General features: G+C 59.0%; 2 protein-coding genes across 2 annotated transcripts; one reads left to right on the forward strand and one right to left on the reverse strand.

Moving 5' to 3' along the window:
- Positions 1-104: 104 nt before the first annotated feature.
- On the reverse strand, positions 105-12,750 carry DRC4 (dynein regulatory complex subunit 4). Its single transcript, XM_082862287.1, has 10 exons — positions 12,670-12,750; positions 10,527-10,724; positions 9,690-9,896; positions 8,097-8,151; positions 7,281-7,486; positions 6,652-6,819; positions 6,215-6,301; positions 4,230-4,439; positions 2,587-2,652; positions 105-304 (listed from the first exon to the last, which is right to left on the reverse strand). The coding sequence occupies exons 1-10, from the start codon at positions 12,682-12,684 to the stop codon at positions 155-157; spliced, it is 1,362 nt and encodes a 453-aa protein (XP_082718413.1). The 5' UTR covers positions 12,685-12,750; the 3' UTR covers positions 105-154.
- A 6,497-nt stretch (positions 12,751-19,247) lies between these two features.
- DBNDD1 (dysbindin domain containing 1) lies at positions 19,248-26,225 on the forward strand (the record flags this gene model as incomplete). Its single annotated transcript, XM_082862539.1, has 4 exons — positions 19,248-19,278; positions 24,895-25,041; positions 25,205-25,345; positions 26,068-26,225. The coding sequence occupies 4 exons, from the start codon at positions 19,248-19,250 to the stop codon at positions 26,223-26,225; spliced, it is 477 nt and encodes a 158-aa protein (XP_082718665.1).
- Positions 26,226-26,923: the final 698 nt, after the last annotated feature.

Genomic DNA, 26,923 nt, shown 5'->3' on the forward strand with positions numbered 1-26,923 from the left:
GGGCCCTGGGGGCGCCTCTCCACACAGCCACGCAACAGGACACGCAGCACTTGTGAAAACCTTCATTTGCTGACGACGCACGTCTACAAAACGAATACCTGCCGTCCTTGGTGCGTGAGGTGTGTGTCATCTGGGCAGTGGCCCCGGGCAGGGGCTACGTTGGGGTGCCCACGAGTCCTGCAGGGCCCTGGCCCAGCGTCTGCCCGATCACGGCCGTCTCCAGGGGCTTGAAGCCCACGTTGTCCAGGGGGACCCCAAAGGCCAGGAGCTTCGCCTCATAGGTACGCAGCAAGTCATTGTGGGCCTGTGGGGACACAGAGGCCTCAGGGGAGGGGTAGCCGGGGCTGACCCTCGCTTAGGCCCACCCAGCCCCTTGGAGAGCTAGCCTTTACCAGGTGCTCACTACACCAGACCCAGACCCTCACGCGCTTATTTAAATTTGAGAATCTAATTGGCTTTACTCATGGCAGCATCCAATCTAGTAAGCGGAAGGGTGCTCCAAGGAGCTATACAAAATGGAGGCTTTCATGGGCACAGGAGGGTGGGACAAGGAAGTTAAAAGGGTGGGCACCTTCCCTTAGGGGAGGCAGGGGGTCTTAGGCAGATCACCTCCCACTGCTGATGGGTTTAAATTTCCACTCTAGGGAGAGGCTAAAACTTCAATTAGGTATTAAGTCTTGGTAGGGTTCACATAAGTGACTCCGTTTAGGACCTGTTGTTTCTTTTTAACAGTTCCCCCTTTTGATCAAACTCTTAGCCTGAGAGATATCAAAATTTTAAGGCATTAGTGCCGCTCACAGCTTTTGCTGATTCTGTTTGGGTTTTTGTTTTTGTTTTCCCGAATCTCTGGGATTCACAGGTCAAGACTTCAGGTTCACATTTTTTAAGTCCGTCATTCCCCACGTCTTTTTCAATATTCCAGTCTTAAGGAGATCATTTGCTTGGTGGTTAGTGGCTGCAAACATGCATTTAAAGCTTTTGGGAAAACATAATGCACCAGGAGTATGATTATGATTATTATAAGGAGGACAAACCCCAGTGTTTGGAGTCCTCAAGGCCAAACCAATCAAAGGCCCCACGGAAGGGGCCATCCTTTTAAGCCAAGTGACTTGCCCAGGGGTCTTATGTAGCTGAGTTTCCACCTCCGCACAAGAGTGGGTCCAGATGAGCCGGTGGTGATGGCCATGCACAGACACCTCCTGGCTCAGCTGGAAGACAACCAGAGGCTTTCCTTCTGTCGGGAACAACTCTGGCCCGAGTCTGAGGACTTTTATCGGGCACTACCCAACCACTTCATGTGCGGGACCTCGGGTAACCCACAATGGAAGATGCCCCCACCATCCCTGTTTCACGGCTGGGGAGACTGAAGAGGGTGTGCACTCAGAGCAGGACTGTGGTTTCAGTTCCTGGTCCCTTGCAAGCATTTCTCACTCAGGCTCAGCATCCCTGCCTTCTCAGGGATGACCCCCCTGCCTTGTCTACTGGCATCTATTCCCTTCCCCCATCCCAGAAATGCCGAAATCTGGGCAACAGCGCTGGCAGGGCCAACACAGACAGGGTTTCTGTGCCCCCATCCTTTAAAAGCAGATGTTTTTAAAAGGGCACATTTCGCCAGACGGTTGCAAGCGTTTGAAGAGCTGATGCATGCTACGTGCTCAGAGCCTGGCCTGACGCAGAGCAAAAGCTCAAAGGGGCTCCTTGTCCCCGGCATCGGCAAGACAAGGTACTGGGAGCTGAGAGCAAAGGGTGAGCCAGGGCCGGGCTCCAGCACGACTCAGGGGCTGGGCCCTGGCCCTCACCCACCTCTGGGGTTCAGCCCTCCCCACAGTCAGATGTGGGTTACGGAAATTCCCCCAAGAATGCATATAAGTATCAGGGGTTCCCAGAGCACCTGGGGAGGGCCCTGTGGGCAGGGAAGGCCCAGGGGACTTGGTCACCATGGAGCCCAGTGCCCATGACGGGCACTGCCTTCACGCTGGGGCTCCACAGCCCAGGGCTCACATCTGAGTCACGCGCGCGGGGTGCTCGCCCTCGGGAAGCGCGTCTGCAGGCAGCACTGTGTCTGCGTCCCCACGGGCCAAGCACTGACAGAGCTGCGGGCTCAGCCACAGAGCTGGGGACGCTGGGTGCAGGCACAGACGGCACCAGGGTCAGGGCACTGCACTCCCCAGCTGCAGGAGGCCTCCGTGTGGCTTTCACCAGACTCAGAAAGGCCTTGGAAGACGTGGATGTGACTCTGAGGGAGCAGAGACCCCCCCGCCCCAAACCGCCCCAGAGGCCAGGCTAGCGCCGTGGCACCAGAGCAAGGGCCGGACAGGGACACAGGGACAGCCTGCTGGACAGGACGCCACGCATGCACTGGGCAGGCCCCATCAGGGACACCAGGACAGCGTCGGAGCCATGCGGATGTACTCCAGGCCACCTGCAGGCCAAGTGACCCTGAGCAGGCGCAGACGGCCTCAGACTGTGTCAGCACCCAAAGGTAAAGATCAGGTGGGGTCCTGGGTGAGGAAGGGGCCTGAGGGAGGGGTGTGGAGCCCCGGGCAGCTGGCAGAACATGGGGGAGGGGTGGGGGTCTCCTCGCACCTTGCAGACCCGGGCCAGCTCGTACTGCAAGTCCTTGATGGTGCTGTTCTTCGATTCCAGAACGTCCTGAGGAAAGGAAGGTGTCAGGACGTCCACACGGGGAGCGGCTGGTGTGGAAAGGTCTCCAATGGAGACAGATCTGCGTCCCCGTAAGGAAGCTGCCCAGAGGGTGAGAAGGGGCAGCCTGGCCTGCTTCTGGGGCCACCCCGGCTGCCAACGCCATCCCAGGGAAAACCCCCTCGACTCCCCACCTGCCCTGCCCTGGCCCCCAGGCACAGCCATGGTGACTGCCATGGACGGCCGAGTTTTTATCCCCTCACCCTGGTCGCTGGCAGCACTGGGTCGCTGGCCCAGCTGCAAGACCGGCTGTCCTTCCCAAGAGGAGAGCAGGAAAGCCCTCCTCCCCGTTGTGATCCACACACAAGAGGGACAAGAACAGAGACGAGCCCCCAAACTCAGGACATGGTGATGCCGGCCCAGACGAGGCCCCACCATGAGGCTGCACTACCCCAGCCCCGAGAGCCGAGCCTGGGTAACTTGGGTCCTCCAGGTACTGCCACCCACTGAGCCAGGGCCATCGCTCCCCTGTGAGCAAACACCTGGTCTCAGCCAGAACCTTGGGCACGACATCACCTCGGACCCCAGCCCCCTCCTCCACTGGTGACGAGTCATCCTGTCAGCCCTGCCCACCCTCTCCTGCCCTCCTGTTGCCATCTGAGGCCTGTAACCTCTGTGTGAATGAAGAGTAGGGGCAGACAGGGCCCTCCAGCATGGAAGGACCTTCCGTGGAGTCACGGAGGCCAGCTGGGGTCTGTGTCCGTCTCCTAGACCCCCAAGGAAACCGTACCTGGGGCCACCTCAGGCCTGGCGGCTACAGGTCACCCAACTGGCCAGGATCCCAGAGCCAGGCCACGCTTCCCTAGCAGCACCAAAGACCCCTTGTCCGTCATCACCCGTTTTCTTCTGTGGCACGTCCCACCCAGGTCAGGGAGCAGAGGGACAAGGCCAGTTCCAGGTAAGGTCACCGCCAGGGGCATCAGGGCTTCTGCCTGCTGAGCCAGCAGCAGTGGCAACTGCCGTCCTGAGTCCTCAGCTCACCCTGCTGGCTTGTGGGCACCAAGGCCTCGTCTGTCTTTTTACTGCTGTGCCCCATGCCCAGGACAGTCCCAGCCCAGAGGAAAGCCACACACGACTGCAGACTCTCGAGTGAACAGACGCTCCAGCCTCCGTTCAGATGTGACTCCCTCTGGGAAGCCTTCCCAGCAGCCATCACAAAGGCCACCCACGGCCCTGCATTCCCCCTGCCACGGCCTCAAGCAGCACATCTCAGTGTCCCAGGCGGACGGCGGCCCTGGCCTTGGCCGAGAGGCTAAGCTGGAGTGGGCAGTGGACTCGGGCTCGAAGGTGCCGGGAGGCGAAGGAGGGGCCGGGGAAGGCCTCAGAGACACCAGGGCAGAGCCCGGGAACCTGGGGAGCCCGATGGCTCACACAGGCCTGGGCGCTCGGGCCAGCAAACCACAACAGCCCCTCCCCGAGGTGAACTGAGACTCTCCACTGAGGGACGGAGGCTGGAGCACAAGACAGGAGCCCCGACCGGAGCCCAGGCCACCGGAAGCCCCTCCCCGGGGGCCCCTGGGACCGACCTCCAGCTTGCGGGACACGAGGGTCAGGGCCGCAGGGTCCAGGTTGGAGGCCGCCAGCACCTCGTTGAACTGCACCTCCTTCTTCTCCACCGCGGTGGCCAGGGCCTGTACCTTGCGCTCCAAGACGAGGTTCTTGAGGCCCACCTTCTGCTGCACCTCCAGGATGGCTGCGGTGAACTTCCGGTACAGCCCGTCCCGCTCCTGCTGCACCTGCGGGATGGGCCCGGGCTTCTCACTGGCAAGAAGGCCCTCCCGGCTCTGCCCCGAGGCCACGGCATAGCACCTTCACCAGCGCCCGGCCACGGGCAGGTGGGTCTGAATCTTCTACGCTGCCTGAACCCCACTCTGTGACCGAATTAGAGGTGTGCGGCTGTCCACATCATGGGCGGCAGGAGGAAACACCTCTGGGAAGGTGTCTCAGCAAGCCACAGGGACCCTAGTACGAGCTGCACAGACCCCCTGCCCTGGGTCTGGGCAGCAGGCTCGGGACCTGATCCTCCCCGTGAGGTCCAGGGCCTCAGACCCAGCAGTGTTGGGGTGGGGGCCCCTTGGAGGTCCACTCCCTCTGCCAGCCCCAGACCCTGGAACACAGGTCTAGAGCGAGCACTGGAGCCACCCACCTGTCCACCAAGGACAGTGTCCTTTTCATCTCCTTTAACTTTTAACTGTGCACCATTAAACAATCAAGACTGAGCAGGGGTGTAAAAAGGAAAAAGTAAACGCTCCTCAACCCCACTTCCCAGAGGCCACCATCTGAGCATTTGCTGGGACTCCTTCCAGAATGCTCTGCACTGCCGTAAGAACACACATCACTGCTAGGAAGAGGAGAGGGCTGTGCTGAAACCCCGTAGGACCGTGTCTTTCTAACTACAGGATCGTATTCTCAAGATGTGCTTCAATCCAGTCCCCGTCCTCTGCTCTTTAAAACGTGACGAGTCTGTGGTTTCTTAGGGGTGCTGCCTGCCTCCCCTGCCGCAGACGACATGCAGACGGAAGAGAAGGTGGTAGAGTCCCCTCCCCACTCACGGGGAGCCGCGTCTCCCTGGTTGCCTACGGACCCTCCCCTCAGCTGCCCTCAGCCTCCGGGACCCTCGGAGGCTCCTTGAGGATGACTCTTGCTCTGACCGCTTACGGGATGTCCTTTCCACTGTCAGTCTGCGGCGGTAGCTGTGCTAACGGCTCACACAGAGGGGGCGGCTCTGCCCTCGGCCAGGCCCGGGGCCAGACCCCGGGACCTGCAGGCAGGGAGGGCCATCTCTGCAGAAAAGCACGTGCAGTGAGACACCTGCCTGCCACCCAATCACATCAGCGAAGACCTGGTGCCGGCGGAAGTGGCCCCTTGGGCACTGTGGGTGGGGCCACAACTCTGAACATCCCTCCCGGCAGGCTATCTGCACCCTGAACGTGAACCTTCTCGCCCAGCAGTTCCCCTGCTAGGAATCGACTTCCCTGAAAGGGATACACAGTTGCACAAAGACTAACTTAAAAGGATGCTTGTAACAGCAAAGGACTGAAACAGAGATTTCAGATGTGACCCGATCGGAGAGATGGCACACAGGCTGAGACGAGAACATGGGCGCTCCAGACGCCCTCACTTCTGGGAAGCGGTGTCCCTACGCCGGGACACACAAGAGTGTGGGAGGAGAGTCAGGAAGCTCTGACCACTTGTGAGGACCAGCGCACGGCCCCAAGGCCCTCATGTTTGCACCCACAGGCTTGCTTACAACGCACACATAAAGATTTGGGACTTAGAAACACACACACAGATGAAGAAAGCCCTTCCTTCAAGGGGCCAGGCCACCTCCACGCTTCAAAGGAGAGCCCCAGGGGACAGCTGTGGGCACCACCCGCTCCCTACCACTGACCGCCCTCTGAGACCCGGGCTGGCCGCCCACCGAGAGCCGCGCAGAACGAGGAGGGCCACGGGACCTCCAGCTGCCAGAGCCGGGCGCCCAGCCCGGCACCCAGGCGTCCCGGGAGCTTGCCTGGATGAAGCGCTGCTCCAGAACCTCGTGCTCCCACTGCAGGCTCTTCAGCTCCTCCTCGGTGACTTTCAGACGGGCTTTCGTGCACTGGAGAGAAAATGGGGATGGAGGAGAGAGCACTCCCGACTCAGGCACCCACACAATGCAGCTCCCGAGCAACAGCCAGGCCAGGTGAGCGTCAGAGGGAACCAGCTCCCAGGCCTGAGGGGCTGAGCCACCGGGGCAGCCCGCCGGGGCCACCCATCTCCCAGAACAGGTGCCAGCCTCACGTGCCCCAGGGCCACCAGGCCCAGGAAGGAGGGGCTTAGCGCCCCTGCCCTTCCTGCCCCGAGGGCCAGGCTCCACTCTGGTCCTCAGGAGACGCCTCCCTGCCCTTCCTGCCCTTCCACACCCAGGAGGAGGTGCCAGGGAGGGCCAGGAATCAGGCAGAAACCCACCAGCAGGATCTGCTTGTCCCTCTTGTAGCCCCCGAGCTGCTTCTGCATCTCGCTCATCTCGTCCCGAGCCTTCTGCAGGGGGTCTGCCAGGAGCCTGTTCTGCGCGGACACCTCCATCATCTCCTTCTCCAGGTGCCTCTCTTTCTTCCGCATGGCCTCCATCTGCTCCTGTGGGCACGAGGGGTGGGGGGTCGGCAGGCAGGACCAGGGGCTCCCCTGCCCGCAGAGAACGGTCCTGCCAGCACCGTGAGGACCTACATCTGTTTTCTGTGTAAACACACAGTATTTTTTCACAGTTTTAACTTATTCTGAATTTTCTAGTACTTCAGCCTCCGTGCAAATTGAGAGATTACACTTTGCTCATGACCCCCAGAGGACATCCTCCACGGCTGCCAGCACTTGGGTGACGATGACGCCCCTGTGCTTCCACCTGACCTTTGACATATCCCAGTGCATACAGGTGTATCACTTCCCTGCCACATGAGGGTTAGGGCAACAGCCGGACCGCAGCCACGGCTGTAGCGGGCAACACAACTTGTGAGCTTCGATCAAGGGCAGCTGAAGGGCAGGGTCAAATGCTTCTACAAGCAGGAGTGTCGGCCCAAGGGGGCTGGGCACTCCAGCAGCACCTTGAGGGAGTTGATGAGAGCCAGGTTGTTGAGGGTGATTTCGCTGTAATAGTTCCTGATGTCCGTGAAGGCCTCCTCGTGGCGCTGCATAAGCATGCTGATCTGGCTGTTCTTCCTCTCCTCCACCTCGTGGATCTCTGTCTTCCTGCGCAGGTCAAGCTCATCCCTAAGCATCCTGACCTTCTTATCGTACTTGGCCTCGATTTCTGAAAGGCAGCAGCACACACAGCAGCTGAGCAGAATGCTGGCCCTGTGGCTACGAGAAGAGATGGCAGCTGTGCCCAGGGCTGAGAACACCCACCAGGACGAAGGCCTCACCAACAAGCGGACAGCAGGACGGGGCGGGGAGTTGCTCCTGCTCTGTGGCACCAGCGCACACACCAGCCTGCCCTCCTTGCCCGTCACAGGCATTGCTAATCAATCCCTGCCTCAGGGATCCCAACAGCCGAGTGTCACCCAGTCCCAATGGGCTCTAACCACGCCAGCCAGCCAGACCACGGGCTCTATCAGTAAACCAAACAGACTTCCGAGGCTGGAGCCTCCGCAGGCCGGGAGACCTGGACGCTGCCCACGAGGCTGGATAACTACCGCCTGCTTCGTGCCTGAGGGTGTGGGCGGGTACTGGGTGGTCCTCACAGCCTCCCACCTCTCATGGAATAGGGTGTTCTGGGATCCTGAAGAGTCCACCAGCCTCGCTTTGCACGTCTGAGCTGTCTTAACTGGTTTATGTGCCCGGTTAGCAAGCGCTGTTGGGCAGTCCCTTCCTGACGGGAGGGGCTCTGGGGCCGTCTTACACGGAGCGCGGGAGACGCTGACCTCGCACCTGCCGCTCAAAGTCCTTGCGTATCTTGGTGATCTCCTCAGTGTGTTTCTGCAGAGGTGGAAGTGGCCGGTCACTGGAGGTCAGACGGGACGGGACAGACGCCGGCCCCTCAGCCCGGCCCCTCGCCTCACTGGCAAGGAAAGCCCGGCTCAGTAAACCTGTGCTGCTTCTGCTGGGCCCCCCACCTCCGAGCTCATGGACCCAGCCCGGAATAACAAGGTTTGGTAAATTCCACATTTGATAATGGACTTCCCTCAGCACAGGTCACCTCGGAGCTGCAGAGAATGTTGACAGACATCCCGGCCGCTGGCCGTGCCCAGCCCTTCCCACCCTGCCCAGAGGCTGGACAGCAGGGGCCAGACCCACACAGAGCTGCCGGCTCCCCGCTGTCGGCTAACCTGCTTTGGCTTAGAACACCGTTACAAATTATTTTAATAGACAGTTATAAATTCTGAATAAAAAGTTTAAATTAGACTCTAGAGCAGTGTTTTCACTCAGAGCGGCACTCTGACCGTGTACCTACTCCACGCCCAAGGCCTCGCATAAGCAGAGAGCCCGCACCGCTGTACTTGTTGGAAGGCAGCCCACTCTGTGCTTCTGTCAGAAAGACCAGACCGCCCTCAAGCGTCCAAGACTTCAGCTCCCTCAAGCTTCACGGCAAAGTCTGCAGTGTTACTGATTTATTTCCAGATTCAGTTGAGGCTGGGCCGCCTCCAGACATACACAGAGGCAAGTGCACTGACAAAGTCTTTCAACCCACAGCCAGGAACAACCTTTGAAAACCAAAGTTGGACACATCCTCCCTTTGCCCACGCCCTCCAGAGGCCCCTGACTCAGTCCTGTCCCCCAGACCCCTCTTTCCTCACTCCTGGGGGCCGTGGCACTGGTCCATCCCCAGCCCTTCTCAGGGCCTGGTCTCCCCCAGCCCTGCCTTCCCCCCACCCTTGCCCGGGTATCACCTTCTCAATGAATTCCCAGAACGCATAGAAAAATGCAACCACCCTGGTTCCCAGCACCTTCCTGTAGCACTAATGCCCGCAGACCTGCGACACAGGTTTGACAGTTTATTTTGTCTTCTGTCTCAGGGGCAGCCTCTCCATTCTAGACCATCAGCCGTGCGTGGGCAGGCATTTTGTCAGCCCCATCCTCTGTGTCCCCAGAGATCAGAACCGCGCCCGGCGCTTAAGAAGGAGTTCCAACCTCCACCTGGAACCCCGCCGCCTCCCTCAGAAACGACCAAAGAGTCTCAAAGGTCAGCGAGGCACTTGAGAGCACAGCTCACAGGACAAGCTGCTGTGGCTGCCGAAGGGCTGGAGGGCTGCTCATTTCAGGGGCCGCGCGTGCGTCTCTGGGGTAAGAGGTCAGCAGTATGCGGAGAGGGACCCTGAGCTGGATTTCCCTCCTGGGAAGCCAACCTGTTGCTCAAGCCTGAGACAAAATTCTGTGTCTGGACCCCAAACAGGGCTTGTTTGGCTGCATGCTGCTGCTACTGTTGTTTAATTGCCAAAATGCAGGATTTAATATACAGAAATATGAATTCCCAGTTGGAGTGCATCCCGAGGTGCTCACGGCACGCCAGCACCTACCAGCCTCAGGTTCTTCACCACCAGCTCGCCAGCCAGCTCCTGTTCCTTCAGCTCCACCTGCAGCGCCCGCATGTCCCTGCACAGGGCACCCTCCTGCGCACGGCGCTCCTCCTGCGCCAGCTTCATGACCACGGTCCCCTCCGCCTTCATCTCCATCAAGCTGTTCTGATGCTCGTACAGCAAGTGCTTCACCTTCTGCTTATAGACCTGCAGGCGGGGGAAGTACCACCGCTCACCTACTCTGCCCGCTCACCTGCATGCACATGCCCACCTGCACACACCTCACCTGCACAGGCTCACCTGCACACACATGCCCACCTGCACAGGCTCACCCACACAGGCTCACCTGTACACACAAGCTCACCTGCACACACATGCCCACCTGCACACACATGCCCACCTGCACAGGCTCACCTGCACACACCTGCACACACATGCCCACCTGCACAGGCTCACCTGCACACACCTGCCCACCTGCATACACATGCCCACCTGCACACACCTGCCCACCTGCATACACATGCCCACCTGCACACAGAGGCTCACCTGTACACATGCCCACCTGCACACACCTGCCCACCTACACATACATGCCTACCTGCACACAGGTGCTCACCTGCACACACATGCCCACCTGCACACACCTGCTCACGTGCACACACATGCCCACTGGCACACACCTGCTCACCTGCACACACATAAAAAATACCCTCAGTTCCCCACGGCAAGGACACAAAGGGCTGTGACTCAAAGCAAGGCGAGACAACGCCCCTGGCCCCCGGTCCGGCTCCTCTGCCCATGTGGCAGCTCCTATGGGGACAGGCCAGCCCCACGCACCTTGATCTCCACCTGGTGCCTCTCCTCGGCCTCCTCCATCTCCCGGTCTTTGTTCCTCAGCTCAGCCTTCTTCTCCTCCAGCTGCCTCCGCGTGATCTCCCAGAAAGTGTAGATCCTGTCCCGCTCCAGCTGGAAGTAGTTGCGCTCGACCCGCTCACGGTCCAGCTCCTCCCGGATGCGGCCAATGTGTTCCACCACCTGGCAGGCAGAACAGGGCCAGTGAGGCGGCCGGGGCGGGCCACCTGCCGCCAGGGGAGGGTGCACGGAGAAAGGCCAGGAAGAAAGAGGGAGGGGCTGCTCTCACCTCAGAGTAAATCAGAGCTAAAAGTGAGAAGTTAAAGTAGGGGGCTGGGAAGGCTCGGGGACAGGGAACGTTCAGCAAACAGCAGAAATCTCTTGTATTTGGCCAAGAGTCATAAAATGATTATATGCTTTTATTCCTTCCTGGGGATTTACACTAAAGAAATTTCTCAAAAGAACACAGGAGCTTTCCGCTTAAAGATATTAGCTACACCATTATTACAACAGCAAAAGAATTAAAAAGGAAATGATCTAAGATGCTTTTAAGTAGGAGAATGGTTGGGAATTCCCTGGCGGTCCCGTGATAAGGACTTCGCGCTCTCACTGCCGGGGCCCGGGTTCAATCCCTGGTCGGGGAACTAAGATCCCACTAGCCACACAGCACGGCCAATAAATAAATAAATAAATAGGAGAATGGTTGAGAAATTAGAGTATATCAGCTAGAAGGTTACATGGCCCAACAACACAAAGATATGAGAATGATGTAAATATGTTCACAAAACAATGTAAAAAACCTTTCACCTTTAAAGATACACGTTAAGCAAAAAGTATACAAAACCAGTAAACCCGAAACAGTCAAGATGGTTTGGTCCGGAGCCAAATGCAAATCTGCAAATAGGTTAAAAGAAAAAAAAAAAAAAGGGCCACCAGGCCAGGACGGGGCTGGGCTCCCCAGGAGGGAGGTCTACAGTGGGGTCTACTGTGTCAATCAGACAAAGGATCTAAGCCAGGCTCCTCCCGTCTCTGACCGGCTCACGCTGGACGTTCCATCACTCGATATCTAGATTTCTTATAACTATCTAGATTTCAAGCTTCCCTTCAAAAATCAGCAAACAAACAGCTCTGGAGCCCAGGGCCCACAGGTTAACATGCAGCGAACTGGCCACAGCTGCCCTGAGTCTCTCACTCCTGCCTGGGCCCTGGAAGCTTCCCAGGTGTCCACGCCTGGAACACCGGACAGCAAGGCTCTGCTCTGCAGACTGGCCACTGCCATGTCACAGTTCGGTCCCCACCGGACAGGAGAAAACGGGGAGCCAAGAAACAGCCTGACGGCTGGGGCAGCGCAGTGGGTAAGCCGTTCACGCGGCAGCCTGGGGACTTTTCCAAAGCGCAACCTGACCCACCACCCTCTGCGGACACAGCCTGTGACACAAAGGCTCTCCACCGCTGTTCAAGGGCCTCGGCCCAGCTCTCCAGCTTCAGGTCTTATGCCTGTTTCAGTCACCTTTCATTTCCTCATCTTAAAACCATCAAAAGTAAGTAAGGGTCACTAACGCTCACAGGAGTGCATGTCAGACGCTCCCAGACCACACTTGCTCTCACAGTTTGCACACGTTACAGGTTTCAGGGGCCTCGTAATTGAAATTGTAATTATATAACCATGTTCTCTAGCCCTTAAGTTCAGCAAAATGAACAAGTGGCCAAAAATAATTCACAATGTTTAATGGTAAATAAAACAAATGAGAATGTTATAGGTGTATGTACTATGATAATAGCTCTGTAAGCATCAGGTGCCTACAAAAGATAAGAATGAAAGAAAACCCAGAAAACTTAAAACAGCTTTTATATCAGAAAGACATTTCCTTCCAAATTCCTACTACCCTATAAAAGAGTTCACCCATGTGCCTGTACCGCGTTGCTTTACAACACGTGCTGTGCTTGGGCGTGCAGGCGTGGGAGGGGCGTATCCACGTGTGGGCAGGGCAGCAGGAGCCAGGCAGAGGGGAGGTGCACGCGGAAGCGGGGGCAGCGGTCTGAAAGAGGCTCCTAGGAGAAGCGCGGAGTAGCAAACCCATCCCACCCCAACTCAGCGCTGGTCCGCGGCTCAGGCCAGCCCGCTCACCTGTTCCTTGCTCATGTCCTCTGGAGCGAGACCATCAACAATCGGGGTACCTTTGGCTTTCCCTTTCTTCCCTTTCTTTTTGGGCGCCTTTGGTTGAAGAATAGATGGTTGGGTTAGAGTTCACCTTCTGGCTGGCTGATTCCCTCCTGGGGCCGCTTGGGAGAGGAATTCCTGTTCTGGGGCATCCATCTGACTGCCCACTGTCTCCTGCTTCCACCCAGCCCACATCACTCTGCCCTAAGGTTCCCCACCGTTAACCACAGGCACATTCTGCTGATACCTTTGGAGCAGCAAGGAGAAATCTGCCTTCTCAGAAGAGAATATTGTTTTCCCTGACAAAGGGAGGGAGGGAAACTTGTTCCTTAGTATATAGCAGAGACCCCCTTGGTGTGGATGCAAAATCTACTCGGACTCAAAAAGGAAGATTCCCCAGTACCACACTGTCCAATGTTACCACACTGGCTATAATGCTTGGCAAGCACCATGAAGAAACCTGCAATAAGCTGTTCAGTGAGTGGAGGGAGAAGTGCCCACAGCAACAATCAAAGCTGGCAAGATGAGGGCTCCTCCCCTCAAAACACAAAACCTCAGAGAACCCTGGTGGAGGAGCCGGAGCAGACTGTGGCGCTCACTGTGGGCTCTGTCAATGGGGCGAGGCTGCTTTTAACAACTTCAGCAAGGTGCCAGACGAGACCTTCCACCCTCACTCCCTTCCGAGGGCCGCTCAGCAGATGGCCAATTTCCTTATCCTTCTGCCTTTACTTCTCCCAAGTTTCTGTGGCCCATGCTTGTGTGTACGCGCATCTACGTGACTCAGTAACATTTTTACTACAAAAAAAGTTTTTGTGTGGGGCTTCCCTGGTGGCGCAGTGGTTGAGAGTCCGCCTGCTGATGCAGGGGACACGGGTTCGTGCCCCGGTCCGGGAGGATCCCACATGCCGCAGAGCGGCTGGGCCCGTGAGCCATGGCCGCTGAACCTGCGCGTCCGGAGCCTGTGCTCTGCAACAGGAGGGGCCACAACAGTGAGAGGCCCGTGTACCGCAAAAAAAAAAAAAAAAAAAATTTTTGTGGAAATCTTACAAAACGTAAAGAAAAAAAGGAAAATCACCCTATAGTCTCACAAGCTAGTAAAAGTAGATGTATTCTGGTGGTCCTTTTCCAGTTGACTTTCAAAAGACCCATCCACAGAAATCTTCACTCCTAATAAAATGCCCTCTTTCCAATCCCTCTACTCCAATAAGTCCACCCCATCAGAAGAGCCTGAAGGTTTGTCACCACCCAGCATCAGGGACAGTCAGCCAGCGGCCGCCGCCTGGTAGAGCCCCTGGGGCTCCCGCACACACAGGCATCCTCCCTGCCTCCCACAGCTGATGGCCACATCTGCCTGGAAACTGAGTTACCGACAGCCCCTACATCATGGCGGAGGTGGGGTGGCGCAGCTGTGAGCCCTACCGCAGAGAGGGGCCGGGATGGAGAGCCCCAGAGGCAGCAAGCTGTCGCCGTGCTCTGCTCAGTACCGGCCTCACTCCTCGCGGGCTCTCCAAGGAAACAGCAGTTCCTCTACCCTGAAGCTCTGCCCCGAATGACTCCACGGGCACTGGACATGCTGTCAGGACCCTCCGGTGTACAGGGTCCTCTGACCACCCTGGTATGCCCCGGGCTCTCGACCCCAGAGAATGGAGGACCTGTGTCTCCCAGGCCCCTGCCAGGTGAGACCCTAGGTCCCAAGGATCTCATCAATGAGCCTTCCATTCCAGGTAGGAAAGCCCCTCGACCCAAGTTCTCTGCTCTGGACGCTGTGCACACCGGGCCCTGGGTCTCGGGGGCGGGGGAGGCGGGTGCTCTCTGACCACCCACCCCTGTGAGCACAGGATCCTGGAGAGCCCAGGTCTCTCAGCTCCAGGTGCGTGTGGGGTCCGGGATCCAGGGTCCGCAGCACCCTGGGCCCTCCCTGCGAGGACTCCATGAGAGCGCCAAGCCCTCAGTTCCGGGACCCCAGAGCTCCAGGCCTCCCGTCCCGGGGTCTTCCTGCACGCAGGGCTGGCCCCCGAGCCCCAGGTACCCGGCGCGGACCCTACCAGACCTCCACCCCTCCTCACCATGGCTCCGGAGTCCCGGCGGCCGCGACCCGCCGACCAACGCGCCAGCCCAGCCTGGGCTGCGCGGTCTCCAGGCAACCGCTGCTAGGTTCCGCGCGAAGTCTCGAGGACCCTCGCGAGAGTCCGCCCGAGGGGTCACGGCCTGGCAACGGCGGGAGCGCGTCCCTAGCAACGCGCTGGGCTGAGTCACTGGGTTTGGGCCGCAGCTGGGCGTCATGCACAAGCTAGATTTCCACGACGCCCGTGAACGCGTTCGTTGCGGGACGTGTCTTGTTTATTGCGGGTCTTCCCCACTAGAACTTAAGCTCCACGGAGGTGAGAGGAACTGTTTCCATCCACTTCTTACTTACTGTACGTGCGTACGGGTCCTACCGTGCATAATTTCAGTTAGTGAGTGACGGGAGGTGCCGGAAAGATATGCACCGCTACGTTTTCCAAATTAGATTCAAATTCAGGCTGAGGCTCTGCCCCTGGGCCCACCCCACCCCCACCCCCACCCCCGCCCATCTTTGAAGATTCCTCCCACCTGAGGCTGGAAGATAGCTGTGTTTCCACAAACCCTCAGAAGAAACAAAAGTAGGGAAGAGAACATGTTCCAGCTGGGTCCAAAGTTTTGAAATCAGCAAGTCTCCCCTTCGGAAAAACTAACTGGTCTGTCTGAAGAGGTCTTGTCCTTGTGATGAGGAAAAACTAGAAAACTTTGCCAGAGGTTTCCAGACACGCACTGCAGAAAAAAAAAAAAAAAAAAAGTCATCGGGTTCCTTTCCTAAGCTCTTGCTCTGAAAACTGCTAACCACTTTAAGATTTCCAAAGCGAATTTGCGATCCCTCCTACCACCCAATTACCTACATGCAAAGTGCTGTCCTTACACACCATTTGTTGTCTTTTTTCTACACTCTCAACTTTAGCATCTTCTTAAATAGTGGTTTTGCAAGAGGTCATGTTTTTCCATCAGGTTGGGGATGGAGAAGAATCTTCTCTCCCTGGAGAGCTTCCTTGGGAGCAGGGTGTGAATGATGAAACAAGGCTCAGGTGGGAGACAAAGGTGCCTCCGTAGCTGGGCTTGCTTAGGCTCAGGCACCCACACAGGGGCATGCATGTGAGAGCCACAGCGACGAGCCTGGGGGGCTTCCTGTTTGCCCACCCAAGCCCTGATCGGTCCTGGAAAGGAACAGCCCTTTTGAGGGACTGTATTGCACAGAGCCGTGATTTATTTATAGCAGCCCTGAGGCCTTTGTGAGGTCTGGTGGTGTCACTGTGCCTGGGCAGACAAGAGCCTGAGCCTCTGTGTCAGAAACCTCTGGCCTGATAAGGGTCTTCTCCCCTAAGGTGGGGTCCTCCCGGAGGGGTTTTGGCAGGTGAGACAGCGCAGCTGGGTAGCACAATGGAGTAATGATAATTATTTAACACTTACTTTGCAGACCCAATACGCTAGGTGCCTCACGCTGACTGGCTTTTTGCTTTAGAAGTCTGGCTGGGAGTCCCGAATTAAATAAATGCATTAACAATAATTCCTTTCAACAAAAAGGGCAAAAATAGGAGGGTTAGCTCAGGATAATGAGACAGGATATTCATCTGTCACAAGTCAACAGCACAGCATGGTTTATCAGTGTGCACTGCAGAGATGCATAGTTCAGGGAGGCCTTGCTGCCAGCTCTCTGGGCTCCCAATAAGACCCACAGCGACCTGTGCTTTTCATATTTGAGTTCAGATTTTTAGAAAAGAGCTTTTTCTTCACATGGATGGCTTGAGATACTTTTATTCAGCATCAAGCTGTGCATCTCGGAAATCCAGATAAATGGCATCTGAGTCTCCTGTAAAATCGAAGACCAAATGTTAATACATACAAACTCACTGACCTATGTCTAATACCTGGCTCTTCCTAACACCCACGTACCTGCTCATCCAGGTAAACTGCCTCAGACCACAGCAGCAACTCGATGGAGGCCTGGATGTTAGGATAACACAGTGCTTAAGAAGACTAGACTCTCTTTTAGAGATAAACAGTGAAGTATTTACAAATGAAATGACATAATATATATAGGATTTGCTTCAAAACAACCCAGCAAGGGAGGGAGGCATTGAAAGTACAGAAAAATCAGGATCAGCCACGAGTTGGTAATCGCTGAATCTGGATGACGGTTCATGTATGTTAACTGTGCTATTCTCTCTACTTCTGCTTGAAAATGGATTTTTTCCTTTTTTATTTAATTTTATTTTTTAATTGAAGTATAGTTGATTTACATGAAAATGTTTTTTTTGGGTTTTTTTTTTTTTGCTGTACGCGGACCTCTCACTGCTGTGGCCTCTCCCGTTGCGGAGCACAGGCTCTGGACGCGCAGGCTCGGCGGCCATGGCTCACGGGCCCAGTCGCTCTGCGGCATGTGGGATCCTCCCAGACCGGGGCACGAACCCGTGTCCCCTGCATCGGCAGGAGGACTCTCAACCACTGAGCCACCAGGGAAGCCCCCCATGAAAATGTTTTCAATGAAAAGTTAAAAATAAGCACTGGCCTCTGGAGTCAGATCACCTGCTGTTTACCAGCTAGGATGCCCTTGACAAGACTCCGTCTGTATCCATTTATTCATATGTCAAATGGGGATAATTAATAAACACCAATACTGTTACAGTTACTATGGCTGTGTGACAGCTTGCCCCCAAATGAAATACAGTGACATCTGTTTTGCCCATGAATCTGCAACTTGGCTGGCACTCGGTGGGCACAGCCCACCTTGGTTCCACGTATTACCCCCTGGGGGTGGCTCAAAGGCAGGCTCTGATGCCTGGCTACTGGCTGAGACCTTATCTCTCGTTCATTGGCTATTGTGGGCCAGAAAACACTCAAGTGGCCCCTCAAATGGCCTGGGCTTTCTCACACAGAGTGGCCAGGTTGCAGGGGAGCCTTCGGAAAGAGGTGAATCCTACTTAAGACCCAGCCTTGGAAGTCACATGGCAGCAACCTGCCACATCCATTGGCCAGAGCAGCCACAAGCTTGCCCAGGTTCAAGCAGAAGGGGCACAGACAGGGAATGTCTTGACGGGAGCAGAAGGTTCTGGAAGACAGGGAATCAGAAATACTGCTCTGACCATTTGGAGACAATACAAACTTCCACCTCAGCTGAGTCTGAGCAGGCAGTGCCCACCTACTGTCCTGACCTCCTTATGTCCCCACCACCCACCCTGCAGCTCAGCTTTGTCCCCAGGGGGCTGAGCTGCCTCTTGGAGTGGCACGGAGTGCAAACTGCAGCGGCTTGTCCTCGTGGATCATGAGATCATTTTAGCAGTTTTTGTTTTTGTTTGTTTTGTAAACTAAAGAAAAATGGGAACTATTAGCCTGCCTCACTGACTGACAGTTTCAAAGGCCATGGGCTCCGTATGACTGGAGCTGGACTAGGTGGTGAGGCCCTTTGTTGGCTGAAGCTGTATGGACAACCTGCCTTTAGGAGGGTGCTTTCCTGCAAACACCAAGTTCATACTCACCTCCCTCCTCTGCGGATTTTTCCACACCCAGCTGGGAACAAACTGTCTCCCTGACGGTTTTCTTTGGTTTGTTTAGCCTTTGTGCAGACCATGGGCTTGCATTTGGATCTTCTGGCTTCCAGCGCCCGGCTGTGGCACCCTGGTCGGCTGCCTACCCTGTGTTCAGCTTCACCTGGAAAATCAGGATCCCGTCTTCTAAGGATTCCCCGGGAGAATTAATGCACCAAGGGCCTGGCACAAAGCCGCATTCCAGGGCCTCGTGCAGGGTCCAGTGTCTGGAAGTGGGGCTCCATCGAACAGTTTGGTGCTCTCAGCACGCCCAGACCCTGCCTGCCTTCCTTCCGGGGGCCCCCTCTCTGCCCGCCTCCTTCTCCTGACCTCCCTTCCCCCCCCCACCCCCGCCCCTGCCCCCAGCCTAGCCCTTAGACGCTCTCGCCGCCCCCCACCCCGCCCCCTCGCCCTGTCTCTCCATAGCATTTATCACAATCTGCAATTCTTGGCTTAAGGGCCCTAGGGTGTTAGGCCCGCCCCTCCATACCCCGCAGAGCGCCGGCACGTAGTTGGCGCCCCACAAATTTGCGGGGGTGAACGGACGGAAGTAGGCGCGGCTGCTGAATGAGGGCGCGCGCAGGGGCCGCAGAGGCCGGGCCAGCGTTGGGGGACGCGGCCAGGTCGGGGTGGCTCTGCAGGAGGGGGTAGCCTCTGCGTGGGAGGGGTCCTCAGGGGCAGGGGCCGGCAGGGGGCGCGCGCGGGGCGGGGCGGGGCCGCACCTGTGCTGCGGGGCCAGGGAAGGAGAACGGGGTGGGGGGGTGAGGTAACAGGGCCCCGGAGCAGCTGCGCGCCCCGCCCCGCGGGCTCCTCCCCGCCGCCGCGGCCCCCCGGCTGCTGCCCCAATGCGCTGCGCCGGGAGCCGGGGCCGAGTCGCCGCCGCAGCTGCAGGGGCGCCCGGGCCGGGTGACGACGCCGCCGCGTGCGCCCCTCCCAGGCCCTGCCGGCCGCATGGAGCCCCCGGAGGGCGCCAGCCCGGGAGGTGAGTGCGGCCCCAGCCCCCGGGAGCCCACGAGCTGCGCCTTCCCCGCAGCGGCCCGCAGCCCCTTCCCCCTGGGCCCACACATCGGCCACGCCCCGGGGCCGTGAAGACCCACCGGCAGCTCCGAGTCCCCCTGCGCCGGGCCGAAGCGGGGGGAGCCTAGTGCGCCGCGCCCGGGAAGACGAGCGGGGGCACCGCCCGGAACGGCCCCAGCGCTGGGCGGGGGGCGCACGGACCGCGTCCCCGCCCCCTCGTCCTCCGCGCTCCCGACCCGGGCAGCGGTGTCTGGCGCGCTCCTGAGTGGTTGGCCCAGAGCTTGGTCCTGAGCCCCCTCCCAGCGGAGCCGGGGATCTGGAAGATGGGGCGTGCCAGGGCCAGAGTCGGGATCCAGGTCAGCGAGGCGTGGGGGGGATGCTGCCCTCCTAGCGGCGCGTCTGCTTTGTTCGGCCCAGCCGAGCCTCCCTGGGGGTTGGGCGGGGAGGCCGCGGCCGGGATCCTCGGGGCACCAGGCTGAGATAGGGGCTCAGAGCGGGGGGGGGGGGTGCACCTGGCTCCGCCTGCGGGGGCTCCCACGCCGGCAGGGGTTGCTGGCTGCCGGGGCGAGGCCCAGGAGCTTACACATCTGGGAGGGCTGGTGTGCACGGAGTGACCCCTCCTCACGGCCCCTGCCATTTGTCGGGACGGTAGAGATGTACCGGGGGCCTCTCCCCTAGGAGTCTGGCCCTACTCTGGCCCTGGCCTGGTGGGAGGGAAACCTTTCCTAGGACAAGTTCCTAGGAACCTCCCAGGAACCTTTCAGGAGGGGTTTCCTGTGCCATCGGCCTCGGAACTTGGATGCAAACTGCCGGTCTCCTCCACCCACCCGGCCAGGCCCCAGATGCACCCGGGGTTCCCTGGAGGTCCCATACCAGGGAGCCACTCTCTGGCCACATAGGGGTCCGCTGGGGGTCCCCTAGCCACACCAGTGGCCTGCTCCAGAGACCACATAGGGGTCCGCTGGGGGTCCCCTAGCCACACCAGTGGCCTGCTTCAGAGACCAAAATGGGTCCACCTACTGCTCTGTCTGCAGGCTGAGTTGGGTAGGTGCATTCCAGACGGCTGTCTAGGGGCCCATGTCACGCTCCCTCCGAGCACCACCAGAGACACTCAGGGGCTAGCGGGTGTGGGTTTTCTTTGTTTTGTTGTTTGTGGGAGGGATTCAGCTTTTTCTTCCCATTGGCAGTACGAGGACCCCGGGGCTTCCGGGTAGCGCCTTTGCGAGGATTTCATGGGGCAGGTTTGGAGAGCAAGGGCTGGGGATGCCGGCAAAGCAGCCAGGCCCCTCTGAGCTCCGTGTCCCCTTCTCTCAGTGGAGGCCCCGCCTTGCCTGCAGAGAGAGGGAGCAGAGGGCAGGCCTGAGGGAGGGGAGCTTAACGACCCTTCAGTTTCTGAACGTCACTTACTGGAGCCCCAGAGACCTAACTCATTCAGTGCTCCAGGAACCTCCTCTGCGCAGGCACCGTGGTGGGGCTGGGCCACAGCAGCGGGAGGTGGGCTTCACACGCTTCTTACCCCGTAGCCACGTCCTGCCCACATGGGGGCGTCACGCGTGGGTAGCTGTGACTGTCATTTTCTGAGTTCGCTGACTTTTTGGAACTTACTCTGGAGAGAGGGGCACACACACAAGTAGAGACAACAGTATGGTAAAGTCCCCCCCCCGCCCCTCACCGCCTGCACCCACCTTCCTTCAGTAGTAATTTGTAGCCAATCTAGACATATTGTTTCATCCTTAAGTATCTCTGAAATTACCTCTAAAAGATAAGGTTTTTATAATTAAAACAGCATTTTTGCACCTAAACGAATTAACAGTAATTTCTTAATATCAAAGTGCACAGACATGGAGGGGAGAGGACGGGGTGCACTTCTCGAAGGTGCCTTTGGGAGACCAAGTCTCTAGCCCACCTACCTCCAAGTCTGTCCGACTGGGAGAGAGAGGCCTGGGCCCTGCCCTGCGGGGGCTGAGCCTAGATGGGGCCCACCCGGCATCCTCAAAATGCTCCAAGGAGGAGCACGGACTCCAGGGACAGGGGCTGGGGAAACGGGGGACGATGCCCATCCCTCCCTCCCTGCAGCCATGCTGGTTTTTATGCTATTCATTCATTCACTTCATTATTTCACTCATTCGCGTTGGGTGTGTGCAGAGCACCTCCTCCATGCTTGGGGCAAAACCCTGGGCACACAGCAGGGAACTTGAGATTTGGGCCAAGTTCTTGGCACGAACGTGCTGGAAAATAGGTCAGCAGCGTAGCACAGGGTAACACTATCATATGCGTTCATACCAGGCCTCGGGCCCCCAGTTCCAGTCTCCCCACGCGGGTGCTGCTTCCGCAGGGCAGGGCAGCAGGCCCCCTGCAGGGGCCAGGGGCTTCACTCCCTCACTGGGGGCTCTGCCAGGCTGCTAGCCCACTGCTGACCCTGGGGCGTCAGAAACACCGCTCACCTTTGCCCTGGCCTGGGCAACCCTGGGGTCTGCTGAACCCACCCAGCCTACGGCTTGGCCCGGCTGCCAAGGACCCCTGCCCTTGTGCCTGCCTGTGTGATCGGTCACTCCTCTGCTTCACACCCCAGGAAGAGCAGGGGGTCTCACTCGTGAAGAACTTCTCCCTTCTTCCTACAAGGGCTTATCGAGAGGGTATCAGACAGACCCAGGTGATTCCTAGCACAGCCGCTTAGTGACTCTGGGGTGGGGTCTCGGGCTCGTTCATTCAACCAGCATTTATGGTGCACCTACTGTGCACAAGGACCAAGCAAAGGTCCTGCTCCCTTCACATCCTTCCAGCCAAAAGATCAGTGTCCTTGATGCCAAAAGTTGCATCTTCTGCTTTTTCTTCCTCTCCCACACAGCTTTGACACAGGCCAGGACACCAGGATTTACAAAATAAAGACCAGACCACTGCCAAAGGGAGACGAAAAGAATAAGAAAGTAGACATAAGGTGACTTTAAAAGTTCACCGTTACCATTTTCCATTGGCTCTGTGACACCATCGACTAGATGGTTTGCTGTTTCAGGGATGCTGAAATTTGATAAAATGTGCTTCTTACAATGAGTACAAAAGGCCACTGTGCCTGTAGGGGCTGGAGGTCTGTCCTGGGCTGTCTGGGACCCCTGGATCCTAGGATCTATAATGAGGCATATCTGCATACCCAGCCCCCTGACCCAAGGCCGGATGGGGAAGGAGGTCCTGCTTCCTTGCCCTGCCCCCATCTCAGCACCTGTGGACTGCCTCCTTCCCACCTGGACTGCATCCCATCCCACAAACATGCAGGTAGAGGCTGTCCCACTCAGCTCGGAACCCTCCCAGCTCAGAGAGCAGCCAGAGGTGTCTCCCCACCGGTGTCCCCCTGCCCTCACCCACCCCGGCCGTGCCTCAGAGGCAGCCACGCACCCCTCAGGGCCTTTGATGGTGCTGTCTCCCCAGCTATCACCCAGCTCCCACCCTCCTTCAGACCTGTCCCCAAAGCGGGACCACAGCCCCCAGGGCTCCCCAGCCCTGCCCCACCAGAAGAGGGCAGGAATCCCCTATTTTGTCCATCCGAGTCCGGCTCAGGAATCTGCCGGATGCACAGGTGAATAGCGCTTTCTTTTCTAGATAAGGTGAGAGAGGGCCATTATGAGCAGAGACTCCCGCCTCTGCCCCACCTTTTATGCTAAGTCCCCTTCCACCCGGTCAGGGCCTAGCTTCCCTGTGGGCGCAAGGTCAGGGTCTCCCCTCCCTCTGCTGGCCGGCAGGTGGTGGCCGAGAGCTCCCACTCAACAAGCTGAACCCCTCGGTGTTACTGGCCAAGACTCACTGTCCCTTCCTCGTGGCTGGTTGTGACACCAGCTGGAAAACATATTGCTGGCACTCTGCCTGGCACAGAAAACCATGAGCCACTGTCATTCTTGTTATTAACCCAGAGCCACCTGCCCCACTGGGAGGCTCCAGAGAAATGGCAGCACCTAGCTGCAGCCCCCAGCCAGCCAGGCACCCACCACGATGGGACACGTGTGGAAGCAGAGCAGGACACTCCAGGCACGCATGCGCCCTTGGGGAGGGGGACCCGGGCCGCTGTGCCGCCCCGCCTTGAGGAAGCAGAACACTCCTGCAGAGAGCAAAGGTCCCCAAGGGCTTCCTGGGCCTTCGACCCTCAGCAGGGGTTCTGATGTTCGGGAGAGGTTCCCCGCCCACCCCCAGCTCCGGTGCCCTCTGGTCGGGAAGGTGTCCTTGCTGGGCTGGGGGGGCCGGGACACCAGGGTGTGTAACCCTACCCTCCAAGGATGCTCAGACACCACGTTCCAAATGCGGCAGCAAGGTGGAAACCAGATCCCCAGCCCCAGTCCAGCGGGCCAGCCCTGGGCCCTGAGTGATGACACAGCACAGGGCAGAGCCAGGCTGGCCCCGCCAGTTGGCAGGCCCACCTCCCCTCAGCCACGCCTCCCAGGGAGCGGTTCCCTCCTAGAAGCCAGGGGCGACCCAGCCAGCTCTGCAGCTGCAAATCCCACCCAGCCAGGGACCCTCCAGACCCACGCGGCCCGCCAGGCTGCTGGCCACACAGGCCCAGCCCTCACTGGCAGCTGTCGGCACTGGGCCCCCCTGCTGGGCCCCCCGTTGGCAGCTGCTCCTGTGGCTTCGGCGCTGGACCCCTGGGATGGGCGGCCACACTGATGAGGGAGCCGGAGGGCATTCCTCACTCTTTACTGAGCACCGGTTCAGCTGGGGGTCAGCTGGGGGCAGGTGGGGTCTCTGTCGCCGGGGGGGGGGCTCAGGAGAGAGCAGCAGTGGGGACGCCAGGGAGCCAGGGGTCCCGTTGCCTCAGGGCATGTGCCGGCCAGATGACAGGGACCCCTGGCTGTGTGGGGCAGAGGGCCCTGGAACACTCGGGAGGAGCTGGTAGGAGGTGTGGATGGAGCAGTCTGCCCTGGTGACAGCAAGCACTCCGTGGGGTGGAGGGCCCGCCCCTGGGTGGCACTGTCTCCACCAAGCAGATCCCCAAGGGGCCTCGCCTCTCACCCGACAAAAAGTTACATGAAATGAGCCATTACATAAAAACAAGAATTGCATAGGAAACACCCTGGAGTAACATCCCCAGTCCGGAGGTGTGGTCGGTGGGGAGGGGTTGCTGTGGCCACTGTCCTCGTTTCATCTGAGAACGTGTTATGTGGATTCAAACACAACACGGGACAGACACGTGAGCCGGGGCCATTCTGGATTAAAGGGCACCAAAGGGCAAGCAAATGCAGAACGGCCACCCGCCCGTAGGTTGGACCAGAAAGTGGAGACAGGTGACAGTATTGGTGTCTTGGGGTCTCCGACAGGACCAGCAAGTGTCCCCGCGAGACCCGTGGTCATTCCTGCTCAAGTAATCAGGGCAAAGGGTCTGGAAATCAGGGTTACAGGGAAGGGCAGCATCCTCGGAGAAGCCCTCTGCCCCTTGTCTGGCTTCCTGACCCAAGGTCACCCCTGGCCACTGCGATCACTGCCCACAGCCTCAAGGGAGGGCTCGATGGGCCAGGTTCTCAAGTCCTCCCAGCCTGCGTCCTGGGGGTGGCGGTGGGAGACCGCAGTCCCCTCCCGGGTAACGCTCTCTCTGTTGCAGGGGTAGTTAAGGAGGTCGAGGTGCCAAGGGCTGCCCTGGGCACCCCCGTTCCTGGGACGGGGACCAGCAACCACTCACCTGTGGCCGAGGAGGAGGTGGGCGTCCCAGTGCCGGCACCCGGTCTCTTGCAGGTCACGGAGAGGCGGCGTAAGTACAGCCCACCTGTCCCAGCGTGCCCCCTGGGACCAGGGGCGGGTCCCTGGGCCTCGGGTGCGCCCCCGGGAGCAGGTGCCGGGGATGGGCCAGCCCCACCTCGTTCCCACCGCACTGGCCTTCACCTGGCCCCGCTGACACACCCCTCTGCCCCCAGAGCCCCTGAGCAGCGTCTCGTCCCTGGAGGTGCACTTCGACCTCCTGGACCTCACCGAGCTGACTGACATGTCCGACCAGGAGCTGGCCGAGGTCTTCGCCGACTCGGATGACGAGAACCTGGCCAGCGACTCGCCCGCAGGTGGGGCTGCTGCCGGGGTCTGGAGGGGGTTGCGGGAGGTCCTGGGGCCTCAGGCCACCCAGCACCGCTCCCTGGAGACCCATTTTGGAAAATGATTTCCTTTCTGACGCGTGTTTAAGTGTTTGTCGACACGGCACCATTTCACTCACCATTTCTGCACTTCACACACCTATCTGCCAGCTCTCAGGGATTTCTCTACCCCTCCTTAATTTCACTTTTCAAATGCCAACGTAAGGCCACAGCCACAGTCCCACTGAAAGCAGAATTCACTACTTGGGTTTAATCACAAGTAGGCAGAGCACGAAGGGGGTGGTGTTCACCAGTCCTAGCTCCTCCTCAGCTCAGTTCCCGGGAAGTGGCTGGAGCCCGCAGGCCGCAGAAACGGCACGGGAGCTGCCAGGGGTATGGGGGCCCAGGGACCTTCCCCCCTCCCGGCTCACTGCCCATGCAGGCGGGGTGGGGGGGGGGAGGGAGTGGCACCTGCTCCGGGCCAGGCTCACCCCCAAGGGCAGGCGCCTCAGCCGCACGGGGACCCGCCTGGGGACAACAGGAAAGCCCCTGGCCGGGCCGCACCCAGACCCACGTGTACACATTGCTGGTGCCCAGGGGACCCCAACGTGTGGTCCGACGCCGTGCTGGAGGCACACATGGGCCCAGCCCAGTAGCTGAAGGAGTGACCTGGGACCCCAAGCCACACTGACCCCAGCCTGTGTTCCCACCAGGCCTACACCCGCTGCCCAGGGCCGGCTGTCTGCGCTCCCCCTCCTGGACACGCACCAGGGCCGAGCAGAACCGTGAGAAGCAGCCCTTTGGTGACCCCGAGCGGCAGCCTGCCGTTGTGGACACGTTTCTCACCGTGGAGAGGCCCAAGGAGGACTAGGCCGGCTGGCCCGGGGCCGAGGCGGGGCAGGTCCGGGCGGCCGTGGCCCCGTGGACGCTGCCCGCCCCACGTGGCGCCTCTGCATAAGCACAGCCCAGTGGCCTTACGTCCAGCTCTTCCTGGTCGCTGGATCAGGGACCAGGCCCAGGGATGAGACGAGACTTCTGTCTGTAGGAATGGTATTCTTGTCTGTCACCAGACTCCCGGCTAGGGGTGCGGTGAGCAGGGATCTGCCCGTGAGAGGCGCTCTGCAACCCCCCGGGGGTCTCGGGGCTCCAGTCATGAACGGCAGTGCCAAGCTCCAGCCCGCGGGACACCCTGCTGCCCTAACCGCCTTGATTCCAACCCTGCGCCCCTCCTGCCGCCCAGGAAGTGTCAGCACCAGAGCCCCCAGACCCTAACACCCTGCTTGTCGTGAGCCCTGCCTGAGAGCCAGACCCACCTCCTGAGCTCGGAACACCAAATATGTCACGACTGCCTCAGACCGCCGGGCAGGGCAGGGGCAGGCGAGGTTCGCCCTCCCCCGGTCCTTGCAATGACAGTCCCCGCGGCCCACCAGACGCACGCACACGCGTGCAGCAGCCCGAGGGGCGTGGGGACGTGAAGGGACCTGGGCACAGCGCCTGGCCCCCAATTCCGGGGTGCCAGACTCGGCTGCTCCGGACGCTGCTTACATACTAAGGGACGGAACCGGCTTC

The sequence above is a fragment of the Leucopleurus acutus genome (assembly GCF_964270905.1).
Source record: "Leucopleurus acutus genome assembly, chromosome: 20".
Taxonomy (NCBI): Eukaryota; Metazoa; Chordata; class Mammalia; order Artiodactyla; family Delphinidae; genus Leucopleurus; species Leucopleurus acutus.

Excerpts from the sequence above, each read along its gene's own strand:
- DRC4 (XM_082862287.1), bottom strand. Across the intron at positions 4,440-6,214 it reads TGGAGCAGCGCTTCATCCAG|GTGCAGCAGGAGCGGGACGG; the intron begins GCAAGCTCCCGG and ends CCCATCCCGCAG. Across the intron at positions 305-2,586 it reads AGCTGGCCCGGGTCTGCAAG|GCCCACAATGACTTGCTGCG; the intron begins GTGCGAGGAGAC and ends GTGTCCCCACAG.